Source organism: Pan troglodytes, chromosome 19 (assembly GCF_028858775.2).
Source record: "Pan troglodytes isolate AG18354 chromosome 19, NHGRI_mPanTro3-v2.0_pri, whole genome shotgun sequence".
In the NCBI taxonomy this organism is placed as follows: domain Eukaryota; kingdom Metazoa; phylum Chordata; class Mammalia; order Primates; family Hominidae; genus Pan; species Pan troglodytes.
Genome location: NC_072417.2, coordinates 37,016,203 through 37,026,129, shown reverse-complemented (window position 1 = coordinate 37,026,129; position 9,927 = coordinate 37,016,203). Strand labels below are relative to the sequence as shown.

Genomic DNA, 9,927 nt, shown 5'->3' with positions numbered 1-9,927 from the left:
CCACTCTACTGTCTGCTTACCCAGATGTCTTAACCTGGCTTTACCAAGATGGAACAGACAACAGGGATGAGCCCCCAGCCTCTCCCAGGAAGGTTTGGCAAAATGCTCTCCATTTAGAAGCAGGGGCAGTGACGTGGCCTAGGGATGACCCCAGGCTTGTCACCCAAGCAGTAAGAAGGGCAAGGAGCCCAGTTTCATGCCCTTACCCTGGGAGGATGTGGCCAGGGCTCCACAAGTCCCTCGGGGGTAGGGGGAGTGCACAGGAGAGCAGATCCACCCTCCTTTTGAGGAAGTAGCCACCACTCCCAGGAAGCAGCAGATGGGGTGCACTGGCAGAGACCCTGCGTGCTGTAGAGCAGGGCCAGCAGATTGTCATAAAGACAATAAAAGGTGTCATAAAGACAGGGCGTGGCACACGCTTATAAGGGGCATGAGCATCTCAGGGCTGCCAGAATGGCTTTTGCTGAGTGCATAGCACCAGCGTGTGTCATGTCTTGGCTGCGTTTCTGGGGCCCATGGCCCCTCCTTACGTGGCAACTATTGTCTTTACTAGTCAAGGAGGCTCAGCCTCTGGTGTGGGTCAAGGACCCGCTCCAGCTGACCTCTAACCCCCTGGGGCCACCTAAGCCCTGGTCTTCCCGCTCCTCCCATCTCCCGTGGGAATCTCCCCATGCACCTGCTCCCCCAGCAGCCCCGGGGGACTTTGATTACCTGGGGCCCTCTGCTTCTTCGCAGATGTCAGCCCTGCCTCAGGAACCAACTGAAAATTTGGCTCCATTCCTGATGGAATTGGATTCAGCTGGAGAGCTGCCCCTGGGGCCAGAGCCGTTCTTGGCTGCACATCAGGATTTAAATGAAAAGCGGACTCCAGAAGAAAGGCTCCCAGAGGTGGTGCCGCTTCTGGACCGGGATCAGAACCAGGCCCTAGTTCAGCTTCCTCGCCTCAAGTGGGTTCAAACTACAGATCCAGATCGGGCTGCAGGTCATCAGGCAGATGAAATACTTGTCCCACTAGACAGTAAGGTTTCAAGACCAACCAAATTTGTTGTTTCGCCCAAGAACCTGAAGAAAGATCTAGCTGAACGTTGGAGCCTTGCTGAGATTGTTGGGATTCCACACCAATTATCCAAACCTCAGCGTCAGAAACAGACTTTGCCTGATGATTATTTGAGTATGGACACACTGTATCCCGGCAGCCTGCCTCCAGAACTCCGGGTGAACGCAGATGAGCCTCCAGGGCCTCCTGAGCAAGTTGGACTTTCTCAATTCCATCTAGAGCCCAAAAGTCAAAATCCAGAGACCCTTGAAGACATCCAGTCTTCTTCACTCCAGGAAGAAGCCCCAGCGCAGCTTCTACAGCTCCCTCAGGAGGTAGAACCTTCAACCCAGCAGGAGGCCCCAGCTCTGCCTCCAGAGTCCTCTATGGAGAGTCTAGCTCAAACTCCACTGAATCATGAAGTGACAGTTCAACCTCCAGGTGAGGATCAAGCTCATTATAATTTGCCCAAGTTTACAGTCAAACCTGCAGATGTGGAGGTTACCATGACTTCAGAGCCTAAAAATGAGACAGAATCTACCCAAGCCCAGCAGGAGGCCCCAATTCAGCCTCCAGAGGAGGCGGAACCTTCTTCTACAGCCCTGAGGACTACAGCTCCTCCTCCAGAACACCCTGAGGTGACACTTCCACCTTCAGACAAGGGTCAGGCTCAGCATTCACACCTGACTGAAGCCACAGTTCAACCTCTGGACCTGGAGCTTAGCATAACTACAGAGCCTACTACAGAGGTTAAACCGTCTCCAACCACGGAGGAAACCTCAGCTCAGCCTCCAGACCTGGGGCTTGCCATAACTCCGGAACCCACTACAGAGATTGGACATTCCACAGCCCTGGAGAAGACTAGAGCTCCTCATCCAGACCAGGTTCAGACTCTGCATCGAAGCCTGACTGAAGTCACAGGTCCACCTACAAAGTTAGAATCTTCGCAGGATTCATTGGTGCAGTCTGAAACTGCACCAGAGGAACAGAAGGCCTCCACAAGCACCAACATATGTGAGCTCTGCACCTGCGGAGATGAGACTCTGTCATGTGTTGGTCTCAGCCCAAAGCAGAGGCTCAGCCAAGTGCCTGTGCCAGAGCCCGACACCTACAATGGCATCTTCACCATCTTGTAAGAATCACCTTTCCTCAATCATCCTCTGTGTCTTGCCTGACATGGCAGCCTTTTCCTGGAGGCCTTCCTGGGCCTTCTTTATCTCCCCAAGCCATACTGACAAGTGACTTTCCGCTTTCACCTTTGCTTGTCAATTCTCCCTTCTCCTCATTCTCCTTTAATGTTAGACCCATTCTCCAGTCTTTTACTTTTTCTCCAGTCTTTTACTCTTACTCGTTTTCTTATCCATTCTTATTTACCCCATCACATCATTGCTTAACCGCTGCTCTGCTCCTATTTTCGCTTCACCCTCTTTTTTTTTTTTTTTTTGAGACAGAGTTTTGCTCTTGTTGCACAGGCTGGAGTGCAATGGCACGGTCTTGGCTCACCGCAACCTCCATCTCCCGGGTTCAAGTGATTCTCCTGCCTCAGCCTCCTGAGTTGCTGAGATTACAGGCATGCGCCACCACACCTGGCTAATTTTTTGTGTTTTTAGTAGAGACGGGGTTTCTCCATGTTGGTCAGGCTGGTCTTGAACTCCTGACCTCAGGCGATCCACCCACCTTAGCCTCCCAAAGTGCTGGGATTACAGGCGTGAGCCACCGCGCCTGGCCCGCTTCACTCTCTTTACAGCAGCCTGTCACTCTCCCGATCTCAGTGATGATGCTCTAAGTGGTTAAGAATTGATTCTGGAGCCAGGCTGCCTGGGTTTGAACCCAGGTCTGTTTATTAGCTTGGTGATCCAGAGCAAGTTATTCTGCTCTGTGACTCAATTTCCTCCTTTTAAACTGGGGATTATGCTAGTTACCATTTCATAGGATTGTTGTGAAATTTGGGTGAGTGAATATATGAAACACTTCATCAGTGCCTAGCATGTGTAGGAGTGTTGGCTGTTAACATGATTACTCTGTCCTTTAGTTATGTCCAGAACTCATCTTTGTCCCTGGCTTTTTATATGTAGCACTCATTTTGTGTCAAACCCAGGACCAAGTATGCTATTGTCTGCAGAACATGAAAATGATAGGAGGGAAGAAAGAGAATAGGCATAAAAAGGGCGGTGTATATAATTAATTCCTAAAAGATAATGCATACCATCGGTGCTAGAATTTACCAGAATCTGTGGTCCTTGAGGTGTGGAGATCAGGGAAAGCTACATGGATAAGCTAAAAGTTTACTTGGGTCTTAAAGGGTACGCAATGAGGTATGGAAAGCCATTGAAAGTTTCCAAGCAAGAGAGATTAAATGATTAAAACAGGAAGATTATTTTATTTTATTTTATTTTTTTGCTTTATGTTCAAGTATAGACATGCAAAGGATTATTTTAGAATCCATATGTAGAGTGCCCAAAAGGAAAAGCTTATTTCAGGGAGACAAAATAGAAAGGTCTAGCAAAATGTAGGAGTAAAGTGTGAAGGGGCTAAATCAGATCAGTTGTAATAAGAGTGGAAAGAAAAAGCCTAGGATGTTTCAACAGAGGGCAAAGCTTTGGTGTTACCTGGCATAGGGTTTCTTTCTACTTATTTATCGATAAAGATAAGCTTATGCCCATTTTTCTGTTGAATTATTTACCATTTTTGTGTTGATTTGTAGGAGTTTGTTTAGACACATAAGTGCTTTTGGATAAAATACTTACATTCAAAGTAATTAACTGGCATCGTCTGTCCAAGAGATGGGATGGATAGGAAGTTAAGCTTCCGGGAGATGCCTCATCATTTGTGCCAGTGGCCCCGCATTATTTCTTGATGAATTGTGCAAACTGGGAAGCTGATAGCTCTGGAAATGAGAAAGCAGGTGTTATTTTCTGTTTCTGAATATCCCCGACAAGGTTGCCATGATTCTTTTATTTATCCTGTTCATTCTTTGCCTGCCTATTCAAGGATATAAACTTTCTTCACAGAAATTTCCAAGGAAACTATATTTCATACATTGATGGAAATGTATGGAAAGCATACAGTTGGACCGAGAAACTGTGAGTATATTCTCTCCAAATATGACAAAAAACTAACTGCATTGTAAGATCCTTCTTGGTCCAGAATTTTGAGGTCCATACCTCTGAGAAAAGATATTTCCCCTCCATACCCCAAATCAACCTCTGTGGATTGCAATCCTATGGTTATTTTAAAATTAAATTTGGTAGGCTCTCTCTAAAATAAGAAGCAATTTAAATTTATTTTTTATCATACAAATAATACATGGTTATATTCTTTTTTTTCCTCATTTTTTTTTTTTTCAGAGACAGGGTCTTACTTTGTCCCCTGGGCTGGAGTGCAGTGGCATAATCACATCTCACTGCAGCCTTCATCTCCCAGGCACAAGTGATCCTCCCATCTCAGCCTCCCAAGCAGCTGGGACCACAGGTGCATGCCACCGCGCCCACCTAATTTTGTATTTTTTGTAGAGACGGGGTCTTCCTATGCTGCTTAGGCTGGTCTTGAGCTCCTGGGCTCAAGTGATCCTCCCACCTTGGCCTCCTAAAGTGCTCATATTATAGGCATGAGCCACCACCCCCAGCCCATGATTCTATTTTTAATGTATAAAAATGCAATAACAGGTATAACAAAAACCCTCCTTGTGCCCTACTCCCTCATCCCTGAGGTAATGCTACTCTGTGTTTAGTATACATGCTTCCAGACTTTTCCCCATTTACCTATATACATATTTACATAAAGCAAAATAGATTTGTTGTGTGGTTTTTAAAATCTTTTTTCTTTTCATAAAGGGTAACATCTTGCAACTTGATTCTTTCACTTCATGGTATCACTTACATGATATTCTTTCACTTCATAATTTCTTTCCTTCCTAGGACTTAGAGGGTCACCCCATTCATTTAAACTCCTGCATAATCCATAGTATGGATGCATCATAGTTTATTTAATAATTTCCCCATTGATGAATGTTGAGCTTATGCTTAGTGGGCAAGTATTCCTGTAGCATAGATATCTAGAAATGGAAGAGTTGGGGTGAAGACTATGTAGATATAAAATTTTAATTGTCCTCAAAAATGTTGTGCCAACTGACTGTATCGTCAGCAGAATATGACAGCATTCATTTCCCCACACCTTTTCACTGTTGGGTATTTGCCAACTTTTTGTTGAAGTTATGGATGAATAAAAGGGATTCCATCCAAATTTGAATTTTTCTGATCACTCATGAATTTAATTAAATATCTTTATATGTTTATTGAACATTTGTGTTTCTTCTCTGAGTTTTCTGTCCTTTGTTCATTTTCCTGTTGAATTGTTTTATCGTTTTCTTCCTGATTTATAGAAGGAATTAGTTGAGACACATAAATGATTTTGGAAAAAATGCTTACATTCAAAGTAACATTTTTCACAACAGTTTGTGTCACATCATTAGTTTGACTTATATAGACAAGACATACATGAGTTCTAAATTAAAAATCAAACACATGCCAGGTGCAGTGGCTCACAGCTGTAACCCCAGCACCTCGGGAGGTCGAGGCAGGTGGATCACCTGAAGTCGGGAGTTTGAGACCAGCCTGGCCAATATGGTGAAACCCCATCTCTACTGAAAATACAAAAATTAGCCAGGCATGGTGGTGGGTGCCTATAATCCCATCTACTTGGGAAGCTGAGGCAGGAGAATTGCTTTATTTATTTTTTGAGACGGAATTTTGTTCTTGTTGCCCAGGCTGGAGTTCAATGGTGCGATCTTGGCTCACTGCAAGTTCCACCTCCCGGGTTCAAGGGATTCTCCTGCCTCAGCCTCCTGGGTAGCTGGAATTACAGGTGCCCGCCACCATGCCCAGCTAATTTTTCTATTTTTAGTAGAGACAGAGTTTCACCATGTTGGACAGGCTGGTCTCGAACTCATGATCTCAGGTGATTCATGTGCCTTGGCTTTCCAGAATGATGGGATTACAGGCATGAGCCACCAGGCCAGGCCAGGACTACATTTTAAAAGCAAGAAAATCAATACAAAGGTCAGGGTAGTGGTTACCTATTAGGGTTAGAGAGAGGAATATGATTGGAAAGGGGCACACTGGGGCTTCTGGGATGCTAGCAATAATCTTTTGTAACAATGTTTACATGGGTATCTGCTTTATAATTATTAAACTGAATATTTGGCCAGGTGAGGTGGCTCATGTCTGCAATCCCAACACTTTGGGAGGCAGAGACAGGAGGATCACTTGAGCCAGGAGTCTGAGACCAGTGTGGGTAACAGAATGAGACCCTGTCTCAGAAATTAAATTAAATTAAATTAAATTAAATATAAACAACATTTATGTTAGGTGCACTTTACGCACATTGTAGTTCTCAAATTTTTTTGATGGGGGAAAAAAGTCGAATGGCTTCACTTGCAGCCCTGACATGGTCCCATGTGGGGCTTTTGTAATAAGGTTTGGGAAAAGAGAGGAGGAAATGGAGGTTCTGCTGATCTTGGTGCCACCCAGAGTTGGATTCTGAAAGGTATATTATGATCTAGAGAGGAGTCATTAAAGATACAATTTGGTGGGAAGAGTGGAGCAGTGTGCTTGTGTGTGTGTGCTTGCACGTGTGTGTGTGCTTGTGTTTGTGTGCTTGCTTGTGTGTGTGCATGTGTGTGTGTGCTTGCATGTGTGTGTGTGCTTGCCTGTGTGTGTGCTTGTGTGTGTGTGTGCTTGCCTGTGTGTGTGTGCTTGTGTGTGTGTGTGCTTGCAAATGTGTGTGTGCTTGCAAGTGTGTTTGTGCGCTTGCCTGTGTGTGTGGTGGTGGTGGTGGTGGAGAGGGATGAACACAAAAAGGAAAATGGAAGAAAAGGTTTGAACGAAAGCAGAGCAGATCCCACCATCTTGAAATGACCATGACCCAGCTTTCCTCCACATGCAGGAGATAGTCCTGTGTAGCAAATAGTTGTAGTTTGCATTTTAACCTAGAAATAACTTTTTCCTTTTCCAGAATTCTCAGTGAAAATTATTTGACTGAATTACCTAAGGATTCATTTGAAGGCCTGCTATACCTCCAGTATTTGTAAGTTAGTTAATCATATTTTTGAGTTTTTAGTCATATTATCTTTAAAATGAATAAGAGGTTCAAATTAGATAATGTCTAAGATTTCTTCCAGCAATAAAATTCTGCAATTCTGTAAGTTTGTATAGGGTCTCAGCCCATCTCTAGCATTAGCTACATCCTATGCATTTTCAGTTTTTAAATTGTATAGACAAAATACAGACAGAAAAAATTTCACATGCTAAGAAGATCTGAGCAGTGACTGACACCCATATGAACCTTGTTTTATAAGGGTTTACATACCATCTTCTTCTATTCAATCTACAGCCAGTAGATCAAATCTAACCTAAGGTCTATTTTTTAATAGCCTATTAAGAATGGTTTTTGCATTTCTAAAGGACTGTGAAAGAAAAAAGAAAGAGAAATATGCGAGAGAGATCATATGTGGCCCACAGAGCCTTAAAATATTTACTGTCTGACCTTCACAAAAAACGATTTGAAAAAGTTGGTTTAGTAGGATGAAAGGAATTAAAGTTAACTTCAGATTGTTGCCTAAAGGAGAAGAAAATATAGACCACCTACATTCATTTGAACATCATTAATCCAGAATTTTTTGGTAATTTAATCGAATTAAATTAACATTTAAATATTTGAAATCAGCTGAATTATAGAAATAATATTATCAAGAATATTAAGCTACCAAGAGAATAGACTAGTATTAAGGATTTCATTTCAGGAATTGTTATATTAAAACAGATGTTTAAAATGATGGTTAAGTGGTAGAGCTAGAAATGTTTACAGTAAGAAGCATATCAGAAATGCCCCTAACTCTTCACTAATTACACAGTAACTATCTCCCCAGCCCTGTTACCAAGAAAAGGATACCTGCATAGTATTTCTGTCTGTTTAGAGACAAGAAGATACTATGTTCAATTGCTATGAAAGCTTGATTCTTATCCTCTGTCCATAGAGGTGTGTATGTCATTAATCCTTATTAGTGATGCTCTTTTGCAGACAGATTCTTTCAAATGTGAAAGGCTTAAGGAAAGTGGGTGTAAAGACCCTCAAGTGGATGCCAAAGTGCTACAGAGGCCATGAAGTAATAAAACTACATTTGCTTTAAAATAATCATTTTCCTACTACTCACTCCCCCAGCTATTCATTTATTTATTTATTTATTTATTTTTATTTATTTATTTTGAGACGGAATCTTGCTCTGTCACCCAGGCTGGAGTGCTGTGGTGCGATCTCAGCTCACCGCAAGCTCTGCCTCCCTGGTTCACTCCATTCTCCTGCCTCAGCCTCCCGAGTAGCTGGAACTACAGGCACATGCCACCACGCCCAGCTAATTTATTGTATTTTTAGTAGAGACGGGGTTTCACCTTGTTAGTCAGGATGGTCTCGATATCCTGACCTTGTAATCCACCCGCCTCAGCCTCCCAAAGTGCTGGGATTACAGGCATGAGCCACTGCGCCCGGCCAGCTATTCATTTGTTTTACAAATATTTTAATTTATTTCCATGTGTCAGTTTTAAACATGGTGGGCAATGCAGATGATCAAGACCTAGTCCATGCTTTCAAGGAGTTTATGCTCAGAAAAAATGGGATGAACAATAACTACATCAAGAAGAAGAAATGGATGTGGGCACTAGGAGGGGTAAATTGTTTCTGAAGCATAGAAGAGGGGAAAATGACTTCAGTTTGGACCCAGGAAGCTGTTACTAGAACAATCCCATTTGAATAGGACTTTGAAGGACCATTGTGTAGCATCGGACAGACATCTTGGGGACAATATTCTAAACTTGCAAAAGGGAAATGGGAGAAGGGCAAAACACAGGAAAGTGTTCGAGGAATGCCATGAGTATCTGTAGATTACAAGGAGGGAGAGTAGGAAATTGGAGCCAGATCTTCTAGGGCTTTGAATGCCAAGCTGAGGAGCCATCATGGGGAACCCTGTTATCACAGCAGTGCTGTAAGATGGATCTGCATCACAGTCACTGAGAGGGCACGTTAGAACTCAGTTCTGGACTCCGCCCTCATAGTTATTGATTCAGTTGGTCTAGAGTGGGACCAAGAATTTGCATCCTCAATAATTTCCCAGGAGGTGCTGGTCTTTGCAAGCCACTTCTGGAGAGTTTATATGATGACTGTGTGGAGGATAGTTTAGGAAGGGAGAGACTAGAGATGGAGACATCAGCCAGACAACGTTACACCATCCAGGTAAAGAGGGAGGGAAAAGCCCCATCTCTCTATAACTGAAGAAATTGCTTTCATGAAATATTAAAGCAATATAAAACCAAAAATGAATTTCTATTAATATGATAGAAATTAATTGTATTAATATGATTTGAATATTAGTTCAAAGTTATGTATTAAGTAAAGGGGTAACTTCCTTTCAAATGCTGTTGAAAGGATGTCTTTTATTTCTTCTGATACTGAACTGGCTTAGGAAAACAAAGCTAAACTAGGAAGGTGTATAAATGTGAGGCTATTCGTTTTAATATTAGAAACTATATATAGAGATAAAAGCTTTGAGCTCATAATCTAGGATTTGATGAGACTACAAAAGGGCATCTAATCAAGTCTACTGCTCTCAGGAAAAATTAATTCCAAAGTCTATTAAGTTGTACATTTTATTTATTAAAAGTATGAAGGTGAGACTCTAGGAGAGGTACAGGCAGGGTTAGGAGCTCTGGAAAGTTCAAATACAGGTCCAAATGTTTAGAGTCGAGATGAAAAATGTGTATTCAATATTATTCTAAACTCTTGCTATTATTCATACCAGTCAACACTGATAACTTATCAAGGCAATATTTTCCTTTTATTTT

The 9,927-nt window shown here is 42.6% G+C and overlaps 1 protein-coding gene across 1 annotated transcript in view; it reads left to right on the top strand.

Moving 5' to 3' along the window:
• The first annotated feature begins 474 nt into the window (after positions 1-474).
• LOC107969203 (leucine-rich repeat-containing protein 37B) overlaps positions 475-9,927 on the top strand; it is a 32,331-nt gene continuing 22,878 nt past the window's right edge. The window contains 5 exon segments of the mRNA XM_024350387.2: positions 475-504; positions 507-560; positions 562-2,168; positions 4,048-4,119; positions 7,049-7,120. Of these exon segments, the coding sequence (XP_024206155.2) occupies positions 490-504; positions 507-560; positions 562-2,168; positions 4,048-4,119; positions 7,049-7,120 (1,820 nt within the window). The 5' untranslated portion in view covers positions 475-489.